At 39.3% G+C, this 19,671-nt stretch overlaps 2 protein-coding genes and 1 pseudogene across 4 annotated transcripts in view; 1 reads left to right on the forward strand and 2 right to left on the reverse strand.

Annotated features, from left to right (window-relative positions):
* The window catches only part of TMEM267 (transmembrane protein 267), a 31,777-nt gene extending 16,063 nt beyond the window's left edge, over positions 1-15,714 (reverse strand). The window contains exons 1-2 of one of the 2 annotated variants that reach the window (XM_022598005.3): positions 15,285-15,714; positions 2,917-3,304 (exon numbers count right to left, since the gene is read on the reverse strand). In XM_022598005.3, coding sequence (XP_022453713.1) covers positions 2,917-3,228 — 312 coding nt within the window. In that variant the 5' untranslated portion in view covers positions 3,229-3,304; positions 15,285-15,714. Of the gene's footprint in view, positions 1-2,916; positions 4,318-15,284 lie in introns of those variants that run through there. The other variant, XM_089908836.1, reaches the window with a different exon arrangement.
* Positions 4,694-7,836, forward strand: LOC149749546 (kinetochore protein Spc25 pseudogene; annotated as a pseudogene).
* Positions 15,715-15,744: 30 nt separating the features above from the next.
* C3H5orf34 (chromosome 3 C5orf34 homolog) overlaps positions 15,745-19,671 on the reverse strand; it is a 34,592-nt gene continuing 30,665 nt past the window's right edge. For both annotated transcript variants that reach the window (XR_016392639.1, XM_022597983.2), the window contains exon 13: positions 15,745-17,569. Coding sequence is in view for 1 of the 2 variants with exons in the window: in XM_022597983.2 (XP_022453691.2) it covers positions 17,376-17,569 (194 nt within the window). In the remaining variant the exon portion in view is untranslated. The remainder of the gene's footprint in view (positions 17,570-19,671) is intronic.

Here is a 19,671-nt window from a genome sequence, read left to right on the forward strand (position 1 = left end):
CCCAGCAGTGCACTCCCCTCTCATCACCCAAGCTATATGGTCTAGGGGTCCCCCTAAGAGGGCTGTGTGGGTCCTTCTTTTGTGTTGGGCTGACTATGTGGGTGGCCTGGTAGGCTTGGTTGGCTCTTAGTCCAGTTGGTTGCCAGGCCCTGTCTTGTGTGGATGCTGCTGGCTGCTGTTTAGCGGGGCCTGGTCATGAGGCAGCTGGCTGCAGAACTCTATGGGGCCCTGCAGCTAGTGTTGGCTTACTGCTGAGCAGAGTCAGGGTCCTGAAGACACTGGCGCTATTGCCTACCCACTGGCAGGTGAAGCTAGATCCTGGGGTTAGTGCTGGACTACTGGCAGGCAGAGCTCGTTCCTGGTCTGACTGCAGGGCCCAGGGATCCCAAAGCGTGTTTCATATCACTGGCTGGTGGGGCGGTGGGGGGCAGCTCCTGACACAGTTGGGTATAGTGTGTGGAGTGTCCCAAAGATTGCGTTGGCATGCTAGTGGGCAGGGGCAGGGCCCAGCTTGTCTCAGGGTCAGGTCTGGCTTGCTGTTGGCAGGCTTGGTCTGCAGGCTGAAGGACTGTATTTTTCTGCTACTGGCGTGTGCCCCCTGGTGGGTGAGGCTAGTCTAGAGACTAGTATAGGCTTCCTGGTGGGAAGGGCTGGTGCCTGTCCACTGGTGGCTAGAGGTGGGTCTTGGCTCTCTGGTGGGAAGGGCCATGTCTAGCGGTGTGTCTGGGTCAGAAATCTTTAGGCAGACTTTCTGCTAACTGGTGGGGCTATTCCCCACCCAGTTAGTTGTTTGGCCTGAGGCATCATTGGCGCCTACAGGCTGTTGGGTGGGGCCAGGTTTTGGCACTAATGAGCTAAGATGGCAGCCCCCAGCAGCAGTATTTACACACTTGAATATTTCCCAATATCTCTGCCACCAATGTCTATGTCTCCAGGTTGAGCCATAGCTGCCCCGTCTCTCCGGGAGACTCTCCAAGACCAGCAAGTAGGTCTGGCCCAGGCTCCTATCAAATTAACGTTTTTGCTCTGGGTCCCAGCGCACATGAGATTTTGTGTGCACCCTTTAAGCGTGAAGTCTCTTTCCCCCAGTCTTGTGAGGCTCCTGCAATTAAACCCTGCTGGCATCAAAGCCAAATGCTCTGGGGGCTTGTCTTCCTGGTGCCAGACCTCCAGGCTGGGAAGCCTGCCATGGGGTTCAGAACTCTTACTCCTGTGGGAGAACCTCTGCAGTATAACTATTCTCCAGTTTGTGGTTCACCCACCCAGGGGGTATGGGATTTGATTGTATCACGAGTCTGCCCCTCCTGCCCACCTCGTTGTGGTTCCTTCTGTATGTCTTTAGCTGTAGAAGATCTTTTCTGGTAGGTTCCAGTCTTTCGTTGATGGTTGCTCTGCAGATAGTTGTGATTTTGGTGTGCTCATGAGAGGAGGTGAGCTCAGGGTCTTTCTACTCCACCATCTTGGCAGCTCTCCTAAATCACACTTTTTACCAACTATTTGCCAGGGTGTGTCACTTAACGTACTCACTTAATCCTCACAACAACCCTATGAGGGCAGTAACGTTACAATCCACACTTTAGAGATGACAAAATTGAGACTTAAGGAAGAAAAGTGCTCTGCTGAGACCATATACTAGGATTTAAACTCTGATCTTCTGATTCCAATCTTAAACAGCAATGTTAGGCTGCCTTTACTTATAGCAAAAAAAAAAAAAAAAAAAAAGTTAAAATTTGTCTTTAATCAGGAATTACTGATTCCTTACTGATTAAATTTCTAAATAAGTGAGACAACCTCTGAGAAGTACCTGGTGCGGGACTTGACACATACTGGGAAGAACAAAAGATCATTTCTTATTCATTCAACACATGTTTACTGAACACCTACCTACTAGGTAAGCCAGACAGTGTTCTAGCCAGTGGTGAACAAAGCTAAGTCCTTGCTCTACAAGTTTGTATTTCTTTCCTGATGTGTTTATAGATCATAACTACACAAACAGTAGGTAAATCTGTTGACACTTAGAAAATATTATCTGAACTGCCATTTTAGGCTTAAATACTAATAGGTCACTGTATAAGCTATACTAATAGGTCATTGTATAAGCTATACCCCTAAAGCCTCAATGAAATTCCTCAATTTTCCACCAGGGACTGTGTCCTGATCAGCCTGCTGAAATGCACACCTTGGCCTCAAGAGGGACTTGAGGAATGAATGAATCCACTACAGTCATTCCCCAGGTCTAGGAATCATCTTAAAGCTATTCAGCTGTTATGGAGCACATAGGAGCTTCATATTAACTGTAAAACACGAAGAATAGGGGAAAATTTTAAGTGTGGTCCTAAAGAAAGAACCTTGATACAAAAAGGACTAGGATGGCCTTGAGAATGACCCCCATTACTTTAAAGCAGTTAGCTAATCTTTCCTTCAAGACTTGGGTAATGGATAAACAACAATATCCTATTTATAGCACAGGGAACTCTATTCAATATCCTATGATAAACCATAATGGAAAAAAATATTAGAAAAAAAGAATGTATATATACATGTAACTGAACCACTTTGCTGTAGAGCAGAAATTAACACAACATTGTAAATTAACTATACTTCAATTAAAAAAAAAAAAAAAGACTTGGCTAAACACATCCTCTGTAAAGCCAGAATGGAACTCCTTCGGTACAGTTAGTGAGCCCTTGCTCTGGGTGCATCCACGACACTTTGTGATGCCATATAATGTTGTCAGCAACATGTCTGTGCCCTCAGGGAACTACTTGGTGCTCAAAAAAGTTGGAAGAATGGGCTTTCCTGTTTTAAAATAAGGGTAATCTTCTCTAGCTCTAAGTAGAATGATGCTGTGAAGATAAATAAAATGATGTTAAAAAAAATGAAAGACCAGAAAAATTAAACATATAGGTTTCTTACCTTTAAAGATAGGGATCCAGCTAGAAAAAAGTGGTCTATATCAATAACAGAGGCCAAAAATCCAGCTAAGACGATTTCTCCAATGTCAGTCTTCTTCTTGATTCCAATGACTATTGCCCATGACCACATGCCAATCACGCAATGTACTGAATTATCTGAGAGTGCACGAAGCCAGTCATTTTGTTGAATTATGGAAAACTGAAGAAGTCTGTCAGCTACTAGGCAGAAAATGCCCAGACCAAGGCTGGAAATAAGAGATTCAGTGCTACAAGACTGGAGTAAAGCATGGGTCTTCTCAGTCTCGGATGCCATCACAAATGGTATGTCAGTATATGCTAAAAGCCATCAGGAAACAAACAGCTTATTCTTGTTTACATTCTCAGTCACCCTAAAATAGAAAGCAGAGAAAATGAAGATTATGGGCGGCCATTATAATATATAAACAAAACAATATCGAGAATAATTTTACAAGTATAAAACCAAGTTGTAAAAACTGGTATTTCTTTTTTTCTTTAACTGTTATCAGTAATTTCATTTTATTTTTTCCAGCTTTATTGAGATATAACTGGTACATAGCACTGTGTAAGTTTATCTTACACAACATGATGATTTGATATACATAAGTATTGTGAAATGATTACCACAATAAGGTTAGTTAACACATTCGTGACTTTACATGGTTACCTTTGTGTGAGTGTGATGAGAACATTTACGATATACTCTCTTAGCAACTTTTGTATTAAAAGAAATGGTATTTCTTACATTTATACATAATATGCCATGTGGCCCAAAGAGAACAGATTAGCTTTGTAGGAACAACAGTTTAGATGGTAGCATGTATCCAGGGAAATTTAAGAAAGCCCACTGACTAATCCACTACTCTGAGGTCATCAAATAGTTCTTTCAGCAATGTGTACTACACAGTAGTGGGGATCCATTACGTCTGTGTACCCAGCAACTGCTTTCCATACTCTTTCTGATAACAGCATCCACTTCCCTTGGGAAAACTCATCAAAATACCCAAACTCTGGAGCTGACCAATTAGAATTCCCTGTATCCCTTATTAATAGTAGTGATTAACAAGCAATTACTAATTAGTAATAATTTTATAGTAGTGATTAGTAGTGATTACTCTGCTTATGAAGGTGACCCCAGCTGGGCCAATCCAGACTCCCTTCCAGAATTTTCCCTAGTGGAGCTGATGGGGAAAGTTCTTTTTCTTCTTACAGACCATGGACTCCACTACATGGGACAGCCTAGGAATCATAAGGACATCAAGTCCTCAGGTCCAAGCTCTAAGGTTCTCAGAGCTGACCTGGTTCCTGCAGCTCACCTTTCACCTTCCATGAGCTACCTCAGGATCTTCCCAATAAGCCCCCTTTTCCCTTCTGTTACCTCTAACCAAAGAACCTTAACTGACATAAAAAGGCAATCATAATTCTGAGTGCTTGCCTGGCATAGAATATTGAAATCATTTATCTAGTTAAAGTTATCAACATTGTGTGATACCTGAAGTTTTTGTATTATTTTGTTTTAGTTCTGAGACTTAAAGAATAACTAAATGATTTATTGAGAATGATTCAACCTCCATTCTGTAATAAAAACTATGCATAGCTCATTGTATATATTCTAAAATTTATAGGGAAATGCAAAAAACCTAGAATAGGAAAACACCTTTAAAAAAGACTAAGTTGAAGGACTTACACCATCTGATTTCAAGTCTATTATAAAGCTACAGTAATGAAGAATGTGGTATCGTTATGAAGATGGACAAATATATCAATGCAACAGAATAGAGAGTGGGATCACAAATAGATCCACACATAATGGTCAATTGATTATTTGACAAACGTGCTAAGGAAAGTCAATGGAGAAAAGATATTCCTTTCAACAAATGGTGCTGGAACAATTGGATAGCCATATGCAAAAATAATGAACCTCAATCCATACCTTCCTCCCTATACAAAAATTAACTCAAAATGGATCACAGACCTAAAAGTAAAACAAAACTGTAAAACTTCTGGAAGAAAACACAGGAGAATATTTTTGTCCTTGGGTTATACAAAGAGTTCTTAGTGTCAGTATCAAAAGCTCCATCTGTTTTAAAAAGTTGATATACTGAATTTCATCAAAGTTAAGAACTTCTGCTCTTTGAAAGACAATGTTAAGAGAATGAAAAGACAAGACACAGACTGGGAGAAAATATTTGCATATCTCATATTTGATAAAGGATTTGTACACAGAGCAAAGAATTCTCAAAACATGATAACAGAAAAACAGACTGATACAAAGTTGGGTGAAAGATCTGAAAAGGTACTTTACAACGATGATATACAGGTGGTCAAGAGGCTCATGAAATATGTTCAACATCATTCATGATTAGGGAAATGGAAACTAAAACCACAATGAGATTCCAAACATAACTATTAGAACTGCTAAAATTTAAGACTGACCATTCCAAATGTTGACAAGATGTGGAGCAACCAGAACTCTCATACACTGCTGGTAGAAATGTAAAATGATACAACTTTCCAGTTTCTGAAAAAGTTGAACATACTCCTACCATATGACTCAGTCATTCTATTCCTAGGTATTTACCTACGAGAAATGAGAGCAAACATCTGCACAAAGACTTGCACATCAAAGATGGGCACATCAATGCTCACAGCAGCTTTCTTTACATTAGCTCCAAGCTGGAAACAACCCAACTGGATACACAAAATGTGGAAAAAAAGAAATAAAAAGAAACCAAAATGTGAATCATACAAAAACATGAATGAACCTTAAAATAACACTAAACCAGACCAAAAAAAAAAAAAAAAGATTACATAGTCAAAACCCATAGAACTGTATAACACAAAGAATGAACCCTAATGTAAACTGTGGACTTTAGTCAATAATAATGTATCAATATTGGTTCATTAATTGTAACAAATGTGCCACACTCATGCAAAAAGTTAATAGGGAGAAATGTGTGCAGAGGTAGAAGGAATATATGGGAACACTCTACTCTGCTCCATTTTCCCGTAAACCTAAAGCTACTATAAAAAAAAAAAAAGTCTATTTTTAAAAAGTAAATAATTGAAGCAAGTATGTGAAAATATTATAATTGTTAAATTTAGGTAATGGATATACTTTAGTTCATTATACTCCTTTTATGTTTGAAATTTTCATTTAGAAATATTGTTTTAAAAGAGTACATAGTATGATTCCATTTATATACAATTCTAGAAAATACAAACTAATCTAAGTGACAGAAAGCAGATCAGTGGTTGCCTGGAGACCGGAAGGGCAGGAAGGATTCAAAAGGAGCGTAAGGGCTTCCCTGGTGGCGCAGTGGTTGAGAGTCCACCTGCCGATGCAGGGGACACGGGTTCGTGCCCCCGTCCAGGAAGATCCCACATGCCGCGGAGCGGCTGGGCCTGTGAGCCATGGCCGCTGAGCCTGCGTGTCCGGAGCCTGAGCTCCGTAACTGGAGAGGCCGCGGCGGTGAGATGCCCACGTACCGCCAAAAAAAAAAAAGGATCATAAGGAAACTGGAGGGACAGATACGTTCATCATCTTGATTGTGGTAACAGTTTCACGGTTCATAGTCTCATACCCACATCAAAACATATAAAATCGCACATTTTAAATATGTACAGTTTATTACATGTCAATTATACTCCAATAAAGATGTTAAAAAGTTAGGGAAAACATTTTATTGTCAGTAACAGTAGCAGCCTTTCATGTAAAAGGAACATCTGAAAACAAGAAAGAGATTATGGGGATAAAAAACCTGATGGCCCAAATAAAAGTCAATAGAAGCAATGCATAGTAAAATGAATGCTTTAAAAAACACAATTAGTGAGTAAAAATACTTTCAAAGAATTTTCCCAAAGCTTGAGGGAGAAAAAAAGGACAAAGAGGTGGGCATTGAAAGAAAAAACAAATTCAAACAATAAAGAGAGTTTTGAAATAGGAAAGTTGGCGCGGCTGCGGGATCTGATTCTGGAGACCCGCTGTTGGCTGGTATCGCATTGTCTTACACAATGGTAGAGGACGAACTGGCACTATTCGATAAAAGCATAAATGAATTTTGGAATAAGTTCAAAAGCACTGTCAGTGACACCTCCTGTCAGATGGTGGGCCTAAGAGATACCTACAAGGATTCCATTAAAGCATTTGCAGAAAAGCTGGCTGTGAAATTAAAGGAAGAAGAACGAATGGTTGAGATGTTTCTGGAATATCAAAATCAGATCTGCAGGCAGAATAAGCTCACTCAAGAAAAGAAAGAGAATGTGTTGAAGTTGATTGCTGAAGTAAAAGACAAAAAGCAGGACCTGGACGCACTGACTGCAGACATCCAGGACCTTAAGGAAGAATATGCTAGAAAGAGGGAAACTATTTCCACTGCTAACAAAGCTAAAGAAGAGAGGTTGAAAAGGCTACAGAAATCTGCAGACCTGTATACAGGTCGAGTGGGACTAGAAATTCGAAAAATTTATGGTGATAAGTTGCAGTTTCTATTCACTAATATTGACCCTAAGCATCCTGAGAGCCTATTTATGTTTTCCCTGAGCCTAAATGAAGCAAGGGACTATGAGGTGTCAGATAGCGCTCCTCATTTTGAGTGCCTAGCAGAATTTCAAGAAAATGTAAGGAAGACCAACAATTTTTTGGCTTTTCTTGCCAATGTTTGGAAAGCTTTTACTGCTATTGTTTATAATTAATGTATAAATAGTGTATAAAAACCGTTAAAAAAATAAAAATATAGAGAAAATCCTTAAGAGTTTCCATGTCCAAAAAACACATCATCATCAACAACAATGGTTATCTGCAAAAGAAAGAGAATGTGATTAACATCAACACCAAATATTGCGGGACAACAATTACAGAGCTCTGGGAGAACAGGACTATGACAATAGGGTTCTAAACAACTAAATTATGGCCCCTATGTGACAACTGCAAATTTTAAGATTTTTACCTTAGAAATTATAACACTTTTATATATGATTTCTGGGGAAAAAATAAGGAGCAGCACTTCTAAATTTCTAGGGGAAGAAGAGAGGAATACAGAAAACTTGCTCAATATAGCAAAACAGAAAAGGAAAAAAATGAAGAAGAAAATTTTACTCCCACCCCCACCCACCAAAAAAGTAAAAAAGGAAACAAACACATCAAACACAAATACTATAATATATGTGAATGTATTAAATTTCTCTATAAAGAGACAGATTGGAACAGAAGTAAATATCTCCCAAGTTACTGTTCATAAGAAAACATCTCAAACAAAAAGTCTTAGCAATATAGAAAATAAAGAGATGAGAAAATACATACCTAGAAAACACAAACAAAACTAAGCAGCTGTGGTAATACTACCATCAATCACAATTTATGGCAAAAGACTTAGTGGGACTAAAAGGGATAAAATATTCAAGTCATAGTAAAGTTAGATAAGAAGATGCTTACATGTCAAAAAAAAAAAAAAGATACAGACAGTCTGAATAATTTAATTACAAATTTTATTTCATATACAGGTCTAAAACTGTGTATATTACATAGAATACACATTATTTCCAAATGTCTGTGGCTCACTTATAAAATTTAATTACACATTTACTCATGCACAAGAAAAACTTCAACAAAATCTAAAAAGTGGAAATGTTCAGGCCAAATTCTCTGACCACAATGCAATATATAATTCATCACTTTTAAACTGCTTAAAAGAAAAACAGTGACCTGATTAGCTCGAAGAAACTAAGCTTAAATGGTGGTGCAAATAATTCTGTTAGAGCCAAAAGACTTGCTTACTTTTCAAGTGTTTATGCTCTATAAACATTTCAGGAAAGAAAACAAAAGCTCAGAGAGCAGACTTTGTCTATCTGTTCACCACTATCTTTTAGCACACAGTGGATGCTCAACAAGTATTTATTGAATGAATTAAATAAAAATCATCATACACTGTATCTGTTATCCACCAGGTATTGCCTATTAAATGATTAAATGGCATTTAGTAAAATGTAGCATGTGTTCCTGGAAATCTCCATTTTTAGCAAGTGTGAATACCAGGTAATTCTTACGTTCACTAAACATTAAGAACTGCTAGGTTATAAGAAACCAAAATGAATGAAAACCAAGAAACATTACCTTTAAAGTCAAAACAGTACAGCTATTATAATATTGTTCTGGCAGTTTTAATCAATGTAATGAGGCAAGGAAGGGATAGAGGGAGGGAGAGAGAAAATGTATCATTACCTTATCAGGAAGAAAACAATTATATTAGTTTGTAAGTGAAATGACTGCCTATCCAAGAGAATAAATTGAAAATTGTTAGAATTTAAGTTGCAAAAGGCGGCTAATTCAAGATAAATTATTAATATACCAGCAATAATCATAAGGGGAAAATACAGGAAAATGAACGTTCACAACAGCAATAAAAATTCAAACATCAAGGAATAAACTAAACAGGTAATGCATGTGAAGAAAATGTCAAAACTGTGCTTTATCAATCAGCTGTTTAGAGCTCTGGTGGCTTTGTGCTATGTTAACGCAGCTAAGTTGGAAGGACATTTCCGAGAATCCCCTTCCTTTTATAGTTCTTTGTAGTGCTGGCTACAGGAGACACTGTACATGGGACTTGGAAGGCGGAAGTGAAGCAGCAGCCACACTTTTTAACTCTAAAGGTTGGTGCTGGACGCACCATGGAGCTCGCACGTCTTGCTGCTGATCTGTCAGCTCACCTTGCTGGCATGAGCAAGCAGCTAGGCCTGCAGCTCCTTCAGCCTTCACCGTATCTTCCTTCAGCTTCTCCAAATCCTGGGCCTGCATGTGCAGCCCCAAGGTCAAGAGTGCCAGCCTCTCCTGCAGGTCACCCACAGCATCAAAACTGGATTTGGTGAGAGGCCAGTGCGGGTTCCATTCTGTCCTTGTTCTCATCCACATCTACCTTCCCCTCCCGACTTGCTGCAGATTCAGGTTCAAAAACAGACTCAGAGGCAACAGCCTGCAGCGCCTGCCCTCCGAGCCCCACGATTACAGCAGGTCTAAACTTCTTATTCCTTAGCACGCAAAGTAGTTCTGTTCCTTTGATGGAACTTTACTGATACAAGAGCCAGACCATTTTACTGAGGAAGAAGACAACATGGATGGTATTATCCTCCTCAAATTAATCTATAAATTTAATGTAACTCTCATCAAAATCATAAAAGAGATTTTCTTTTAGCAACTTCACAAAACATTTTCAGATTGGCAGTCGAAAGAGTTAATGCCAATAAACTTGCAAAAGCAGAGTAATATGAATACTGAAAGGTAAATGCAAAGTCTGAGACAGGTCAAGTGTGTGTTTGGGGAAGGCGGAAATGTATGTATAATTCCAAATTGGTAAGGAACAATTATTTCGCTCAGATCCTGTGTCAGTTAGGGTTCTTAAGTGCACGGAAGAGAAAGGACTCTAAGTAAAAGCAAAAACCATTAAAAGGATATTGGGAAATCACAGACTTGCCAGGTTTCAAGAACCAGGCTTCAAACTCTGCCTCAAGCACCTCAGTGAAAATGACACCAGACACCTGTGGTGAAGACCTCTCTGACCCTGAGCCCAGCTTACACTGCCTGACCCATCACCACATATTATCATTGGCATTGCTGCTAGTACTGCCCTATCTGCTGCTGTCATAAAAGATTCTTGGCATATTTGTTTCTTTGCTCTCAAAACTTGGAGTTGGGGGCTTCCCTGGTGGCGCAGTGGTTGAGAGTCCGCCTGCCGATGCAGGGGACACGGGTTCGTGCCCCGGTCTGGGAAGATCCCACATGCCGCGGAGCGGCTGGGCCCGTGAACCATGGCCGCTGGGCCTGCGCGTGCGGAGCCTATGCTCCGCAACGGAAGAGGCCACAACAGTGAGAGGCCTGCATACCGCAAAAAAATAAAAATAAAAAAAATACTGATAGACATAACTATATAAAAATGTAGACTGCTGCATGTCAAAATTAAAGACTAATAAATGGAGGAAATTTTGAACATTTATGATGGAGAAAGATTAGAAGCCCTACTTTACTAAGGGCTTTTAAAACTAACAAGAAGAAAAAATACGTATCCCAATAATAACATGGCAATGTCTATGAAAAGGCAATTTGGAAAAGGAATAAATACAAACGGTCAAAGAAAACTATTAAAAGATTTCAACTTTATTGGTAATCAATTGAATTTAAAACAATGAGATTTCAACATAAGATCGACGAAAGATTGCTAATGATTTGTTTGTGGTGAGGAAACGATCACTCAGTATTAGCAGTTGTATAAATTGGTATAACTCTTCTAGCAGACAATTTGACAATATGTATCAAAAATGATTAATAAATGAGCAAACACTTGACTCAGGATTTCCAATTCTAGGAAATTATCCTAAGAAACGAATTAGATAAATACAAAGAGTTACACATGGATGTTCAGCACAGCATTGTTTATAATAAGGAAAAATTAGAAACTATGTGTCCAAAATACAGGGCTAGTGAAATAAATTCCATACAATTATGCAGTCATTAAAAAAATACTTACTCCCATATTTGTTGACATAGGAAATGCTCAATAGATACTAAAATTTAAAAGGTAGCCTAAAAATAGTATGTAAAATATTACATTTTTGTTAAAAATATGTACATATGCATAAAAAATCTGGAAGGCTGTTCAATTGGCTTGTCCCTCACTAGTGGGCTTACATGTGATCATTACTTTTTTTCCCTTTTCTTTGATTTCATAAAAATTTTTAATGTTATTACTATCATGAAAACAAAACCAATAAAGCTCCTTTGAAAAGTCAGAATTAATAACTCAGACCATGATGCTAAGCTCAGTTTCTTAAAGTATAATTTTTAAAAATGTAGAAACATATTTATAACATTATAAATATTAATAAAATATTAGAATATATAACATTAATAAAATTGTATGCAAATCTCACATCAAATTTATAGTATAATATAAAAATAATGTATTTACATTTATGTATTAGTTGGTACATGAAAAGCCTGTATGAAAGATTTCTGTATCTCCAGATGAAATAAACTTATGCAGGTTCCTTTAAGTTTTTTTATTAGTGCGAAGAATACTTGCTTTGCAGAGAACAACTATTTTGTTAATGACAATGGAATCTAAAACCATCCTCAAATTCTTAGTCATTTGGAAAAATGAAAATTGTTCTCTAAAGCACTAAGATTGAGTTATAGTCTACAGATTCTTCCAGGATTAGGAAATAATGATTTCAAGATACTTTCAACCAAGAGATATGACCAAAATGCAAAAGAAACCTCCAAGGTCATGAATCCTTTCCATATACCTTAGGATTTATAGTTCCACACATCATGAATCAGGTCTCTGCTTTGCAAAGTAAACATCTGACACCTGAATGGATAAAGAAGTCAATGTGTTTAAAGGCTCAGTGTATATAATTTTAAAGTTCATAAAATATTCCTTTGAACCAAAGATAATATCATTATCCCCTTAGCTGGATGGGAACTGGGACACAGAAAGCTTGAATTAATGACCAAGCCAGAGAGGTATAGCCGCAGAGCAATATCCCCCTCCTTCGGTAAGCCGTGGCCTGTAAATTAGCCCTAAGAAAGAAGGCCAGTCAGATGGATGAGTTGTGAGGAGAACGTAGGCTGGGCACAGTATACACAGAGGCCTAACAGAAAAGCTCTTCTGCCGCTCAAACTATGCTTCTGTATGCATTTAATTGCAAATTTATTGTCAAGTCTCATCCTAGAAAGCAGACAAAAGGTCATTATACACCTAATTGCAAATTGCATGATGTCTCTATAAAGCCATTTCATTACATCCATCTTCTTTTACTCACTGAACAATTTTTGTCATCACTAAATATATTTAAATGTACTCATCTAATGTTTTACTCGATGAGTTCAGATACAAAAAAGGATCGAGTAGCTAATTAAGTGTCATGAGCAAAGTGAAACATGAAAAGATCACTTAAGGTATTTAAATGATGATCCAAATTTAAAGCGACGTGAAAAAGAAAAACTTACTGTTTTCCAAATGTCTATATACTGTAGTAGTTTATGAATAGGAACAGATACACATAATGGGGCAGCACAAAATGCATTTTAAATGGAAAGTTTAAACAGCTTGCTTGATGAGAGAGGAACAAAAAGCTCACCTGGGCGAACTCAGAAGCAGATCCTTTCAGCCCTAGTCAAGCCTACAGATGCCTGCAGCACTGCCAACATCTGGACTACAACTTCATGAGACCCTGAGCAGAACCATCCAGCTAAGCCTCTTCCAAAAGTTCTGGCCCAAAGGTACAGTGAGATAATAACTGTTTACTGTTTTAAGCCTCTAAGTTTTGGGGTAATTTGTTATGCAGCATGGATAGCTAAAACAGTAGTTTCTCTTTTCAAGAAAGGTATAATTATGGTCCCAGAAACACAGTTCCGACATCTACTCCACTCCAACTACTGGTGCAGATACTTAGAGTAGATTCTGAGTATGAGACAGTAATTTAGTAGTTGTACTTCATCTTATTTATTGTCTCTGACTAGAACACCTAAATGTCCCATTTTTCTTCTCTCTGATTCCTTTTTCCACTTCCTGCTCCTCCCGCATTAATAGAATGGACTCCAGAACCTCTTAAACTGTAAAACACCTTTATTTTACATATTCACTTTTGTTGGGTAAGTTCATTAAGAGCAGTAATTATAATTTTGTTAAACTTGTCATGCATGAAGTTAATGTGCTCAAGGTGTTTAATATTTCATTATACTAATACAGGGGGTAAGCAGGTTAGCAATCCTCAGCCTGTGAACTGAAGATATTATTTGGAATGATTTCTGCCATAACAGCCAGTTACCCAGATCATAAATGTCTCTCTATGACTTGCGGGAGCCATTTTCGGCAATGGCCAAACTCTGCCACGCACCATTCCCATAAGAGTACTATGCCATCAACTATGGGGTCTTCAAAGTATACCTAGCAGTAATCCTCCCTTTCCTTAACTCGACAAACACATACTTAGCCAGTTACTTTACACACTGTTGTGCATTGTTTGTTAATAATCTCTGACGTTATTCCTACCAAAAAAATAAGAGGTGGCAAATTCCCAACAGAAATGTCCTTTTCTGCTTCACCCCTTCTCCCCCACCCCAAACCCCATCACAAATATTTACAAAAACCTGAGGAAAAAGCACCGTCTAGAATCCGAAAACTGCCTTTATTATGCTTTACAAATAAGTCCTCCTCAATGAACTGTAGTTGCTGTGAAACTTAATATATATTTACTTTCTTTAATGCTATAGTGCTCAAAGCAGATGCCAAATCTAATTCAGCTAATTTGCAAAGAAAGGAAACACAAATCTTGCTCACTTTCACGGATACTCTTCGTAACCTGCATGTAGAATGTTTCTTTCCTATAACCATTACAAATACAGACGATTCTGAATTTCAACAAGTCTTAGCAAATTCCCAAAGTCATTCTTTCCTAAGGTTGGCATGATTCAATAATTTTTAAAATGTCGATTAAGAAAATAGATGGAAAGCCCTGGCGTCTGCAGGGAAGGGAACAAGTTACAATCTCCACAATCACGCCTCCCGGGAGCCTGGGCGCCTTAAGGGCCCTCGTGGCTGGTAAGGTGGCAATGGGCAACTCTGGCAAGATCGCCGGCAACCCGCCCAGAGCCAGGGAAACGCCAGGGGCGCGAAGCCTAGGCGAGGGCTTGACGCCCATGGGATCTATAAGGCGCGACGAAGCAGGAGGGCCGTGCAGGGATCGCGCAGATCCCGGAGACACCGGCCAGTGTCTGTCGAGCACACCCCTCCTGCTCTCGGGTCCCACGCGACTGCCGCCCCTCCACGCCTTCCCCATCGGGAACCTGGATCTTCTAGACTTCAGGTTCAGGTGGTTCCCGCCTCCGGCCTGCCACCTCAGGACGCAGTTTCGCAGCGTCCATACAATCACCCCCCGGCCCGGTCCCTCGCTGAGGATCAGCCGCACCCACCGTCTGCTCCCCCAGCTGAAACAAGCCAGCCGCGCGAACGGCGGCTCCGCCCCTCTACACCCGCTTCCGTCGGTACCATAGAGACGCCGGCCGCGGGCCTGAGCGGCTCTAGCCCGCGACGCAGGCCGATAGGACGCCGGGATACTGGTTCCACTGTAAGCGGCCAGGAACGCGGCTTGAGGGCTCTTAAGCCGAGGGGTTGGGTACCTCGAGTTCCCCTACCGTCGTGCTCCCCAAAAGGACACATTTGGGACGACGGGTGGGAAGTGAAAAGTGCCTTGTTGGTTCCCCTCTCTCGACCCTGAGGATTCATTCTCGGCTTAGCCGGCGCCGTCCACAGCGCGCCCACGCGGCGGCGGGAAGCCGGGGACGCGAATTAACCTCACCGAATATGGGACGCGCGGGCTTCTGCCCAGAGGTGCCGCCGTCTGTCCCGGAGATGTAGAGGTGTTTCCGACTTCCTGCATGGGATCCTTTAGGGTGGGCGTAGGAGAGAGTTTTTCACTCCGCAAGACCGGGCGACTTTGCGGACCTTACGCTCCTCTGTGGCGCTCCACCGCCCCCTTGGGGAGCTCTTGATAATTACTCTTTGGCGCTGTGCGGTATACGTTGGGGGCAGCTTTTTCTTGTGGACAGCAGTGAGAAGGCTAGAACGCTTAATCATGACTACTGAATGCCCAAGAGTCGGAAAAAGAGACAACATAAAGGGTGGCTTGACTCTGATTAACTGGACGGACAAGGTGCAGCTTGTTTAGCGGGTCTGTGGCCAGTTCCCATCCCGACTCCCTGCCTCGGAGTGGTGGCTGCTCTGTGAGCACCAAGGAGACATCGAGCTTGACATGTGGCTCTAGTAAGCACTGGGCGAAAAGCGGGGGCTCAAAGAGGAAAATTTCTTTCTCCTTCCTACCTGGTTTTTCAAAACAAGTGTTGGATGTAATGCAGGGGCGGCAATGGGATTATATTAAGTACATAGTTGAAGGAGACCATAGAGAATCCGAATCTTCTATCTCAAGCAAACTTCTAGGTCTTTCACGGAACCTTAAAGTGTGGCTGAGTTTCTGTTACAGAACTTTTCATTGCTTGTCACACTCTTGGTTCTTAGCCAACGGGAAAGACTCAACTGAGGGAGGAAATTATACATATTTTACCTGCACAGCTTAAAAGCTTATTAAAAATATTACTGAACACATTAACCACAATATTGGGTGCTTTTAGTCATGTTAAGAACAAATATTTTCTGTCTGAATGCAGTAACAGTTTGGCATTACCCTTATGGCAGCATGGGTGCATTTCTTATAGTCTAGGCTTTCTGGAGTTATTTAGGGACAACATAGGTGGTTTCCTGCAACCAAAACAACTTAGTTATTTTCTCTGTGGACAGTCTGCTGCCCAAAGGAACTGTTCATTACACAATACATACTGAGCGCTCTCAATATGCCAGGCACTATGCCTGGTAATAAGACTATAAAATAACTTTACGGAGCTCAAGTTCTAGCGGACGATATAGACCACAAAGAAGTTGAATGACTGAAATATGTGCTCTAAAGGAAGTAAACATGGTGATGTAATAGTAACTGGGGGAGGCCCCTCTGAGGCAGGGATATTTGTGCTGAGACCTGAAGGTGGCAGGGAGTCCACTGTGAGCTAAAGAGAGCATTGTGCCCATTCAAATTGCTTACATTACCTCTCCTAACCTACTACACTCTGCTTGCTTTGCTCTCTATTTTTCTCGTTGTTTCCTCTGTTGCTTCTTCTCTTTTATGTGAAGAGACTGGTCTTTTCAAGAAATCATAAGTTAATTTGAACATTTCTGATTATGTCTGGTATAGTCTTGAAGTCTTTTTAGATGTATGGTTTTGTTCTTTCCCAAGAGACAGGTGTAATACATAGCACTTTTGGTGAGCTCATTCCTCTTTTGGTTTCATACACTTTGTAGCATAAATCTTTGGAGATGTTCAAAACAAATGAAAATATCTGGTACATGAGATAGTCCAGATAAAATTTAGTCTTAGCTAAAGTGCTCGATTCTTAGCTTGAAGCAATATTGCCCACATTAAGGTTTTTCGTTTTGTTTATTTAAGATCTAATTCTCTTTTCATGGTTCTACTGAAAAATACTTGCAGTAGAGAGACTAAATAGCAAATGATCAATGTACACAATTCTGCATAAGTAAAATGAAAGAAACTTGATTAACAGTGAATGCTCCACAAGACAAAACAGCAACTACAGTTTTATAAAATTTTTTCTCAAATCTGAGATAAGAAATTGTTCAAATTTTTTAAATAGTTCTTTATTAATAAAATACATATTTTAAAATTTACAAGTCAGGTAAAATACCTCCAAAGTTAAATGTCATTTCTCATAAAATCATTGTACAGAAGTCATATATATAATTTCTTGGCTTTCTAGTAATTTTCTACCAGTCGCTTGAAATAACATCCTCAAGGTTTAATAATATATTGTAATAATTCCATATTTCACCTTTTAGAGTTTGATAGAAGACAGTCAATATCCTGAAGGATTTCAGAGGTTTTTTTCAATGCCACTGATACACTCTTTTCATTAACTTCTTTTAGCAAGTTTTCTGAAGATTTTGGTTTACAGTGATCCAAAGACTGTTCATTTTTCTTGTTAGAAATCTGGCTTAGGACACCACTGTTCTCCAATAATACTAAGTTTCTTAGTTAAGGAGCTTTTTCCCCATATTTTTCATTACAATTGTTTTTAATTCAGAAAGACTAGCCTTCATATTAAAATATTATTTCTCCATTGGGAGGAAGATTTCTTGGATTCACAATACAGTTGGGACTTCAGAATTTATCAAGTCTATCCCTTATAGATGAAGAGACTAGTTAGGACTATAAGAGGGGGAAAGGAAAAAAGAGTATGTATGTCTGTATTTGGATGGAAGTTTGGTGACAGGGAGGAAATAAAAGAATTAAAACCTCAGTAACATTTCTTTAAATGAAGAAGTGATATGGGAATAAAAGGGAACCAAAGTAGGGGTGAGAGGAATACAAACAATCTGTGTAGGGTATTTTTAACTTAAAACATCTAAAGTGAAAAGAATCTGTCCTCTGTTGCAGAGCTACTTTATTATTTGAATAGGATTATGGAAAAATAACAGGATAAAAGAAATTTAGATGAGTGGGATAGGAATGTACAGAACAAAAGGTTTAATAAGAAAAAGAAGTAAGAGTCCAGTCCAAGCTGGTGATGTAGGAGGTTCCTGAACTCACCTCCTCCCACAAATGTGACACTGAATCTACAGCTACACATGGAGAAATTCTCGCTGTCAGAAATCCAGGAACTACCCGAGTGACTCCTATACACTGAGTGAATAAGAATATATCCACAATTAAATGGGTAAGAAAGGTTGAGACACACTTTCACTATAAGCCCCACCCTTAGCACAATAGGGGGGAACTCACAATTCCCAGCTTCTCCCTGAGGAGTAAACAGTTTGCCCCAAGATCTAATGCTCCAACTTTTAAGACTCCTAAGTGTGGGACAGGCCCCTAAAACTCCTAGTTCTGAGCAGACAGAAACACCCATCTCCCAGTCTTTCCCTCAAAGAGGGCTATTTGCATACTTTAAAAGCTGCTGCCTGAGGTATGCCTATCTGCATGTTTTAAAAGCTTCTAATTTAGCATGTGCCTAGGGGCTGAATGTGATCCTCCCTGGAGACTCAGGAGGCTGGCAGATGATATCTCCACATTCTTTCTCTGGCCTACTCAAGGTTGCTGCTATCTCCCTGGAAGGAGCTTATACACAAAAGAAAATGTCAGTGAAACAAAGAGCTGGGTTTTTTTTGCAAAGATAAAATAGACAAACCTTTAGCTAGACTTATCAAGAAAAAAGAAAACTCAAACAAATAAAATTAGAAATGAAAGAAGAGAAATCACAACCAATACCACACAATACAAAGGATCATAAGAGACTACTATGAACAATTATAGGCCAAGATATTGGACAACCTAAAAGAAACGGATAGATTCCTAGAAACATACTGAATCCAGGCTGATTACTAGTAAGGAAATTGAATCAGTAATCAAATACCTCCCAACACAAATGGTTTCACTGGTGAATTCTACTAAATATTTAAACAAGAATTAATACCAATCCTTCTCAAACTCTTCCAAAAAATGGAAGAGGAGAGAATATACCTCAAAACTAATTTTACGAGGCCACGGTTACCCTGACAACCAGAACCAGATAAAGACACTACAAGAAAAGAAAATTACAGGCCAGTATCTCTGATGAACATAGATGCAAAAGTCCTCAACAAAACATTAGCAAACCAAATTCAACAATATATTAAAATGGTCATACACCATGATCAAGTGGGATTTATTCTAGGGATACAAGGATGGTTAAACATATGAAAATTAATGTGGTACACCACATTAACAAAATGAAGGATAGAAATCATATGTCAATAGATGCAGAAAAACACTCAACAAACTGGGTATAGAGGGAACATACCTGAACATAATAAAGGCTATATATGATTAGCCTACAACTAATATCATATTCAACAGTGAAAAGCTGAAAGCTTTTCTTCTAAAATAAGAAATAAGACAGTAATGCTCACTCTCAACCCCTTTTATTCAATATAGTACTGGAAGTCCCAGCCAGAGCAATTAGACAAAAAAAAAAAAGAAGAAATAAAAGGCATACAAATCAGAAGGGAAGAAGTAAAGCTGTCTCTATTTGCAGATGATATGATATTATATATAGACTCTGCTAAAGTCTCCACCAAAAACCTGGTAG

The sequence above is a fragment of the Delphinapterus leucas genome, chromosome 3, assembly GCF_059928025.1.
Source record: "Delphinapterus leucas isolate spDelLeu-1000000601 "Yukka" chromosome 3, BTC_Dleu_Yukka2, whole genome shotgun sequence".
NCBI lineage: Eukaryota > Metazoa > Chordata > Mammalia > Artiodactyla > Monodontidae > Delphinapterus > Delphinapterus leucas.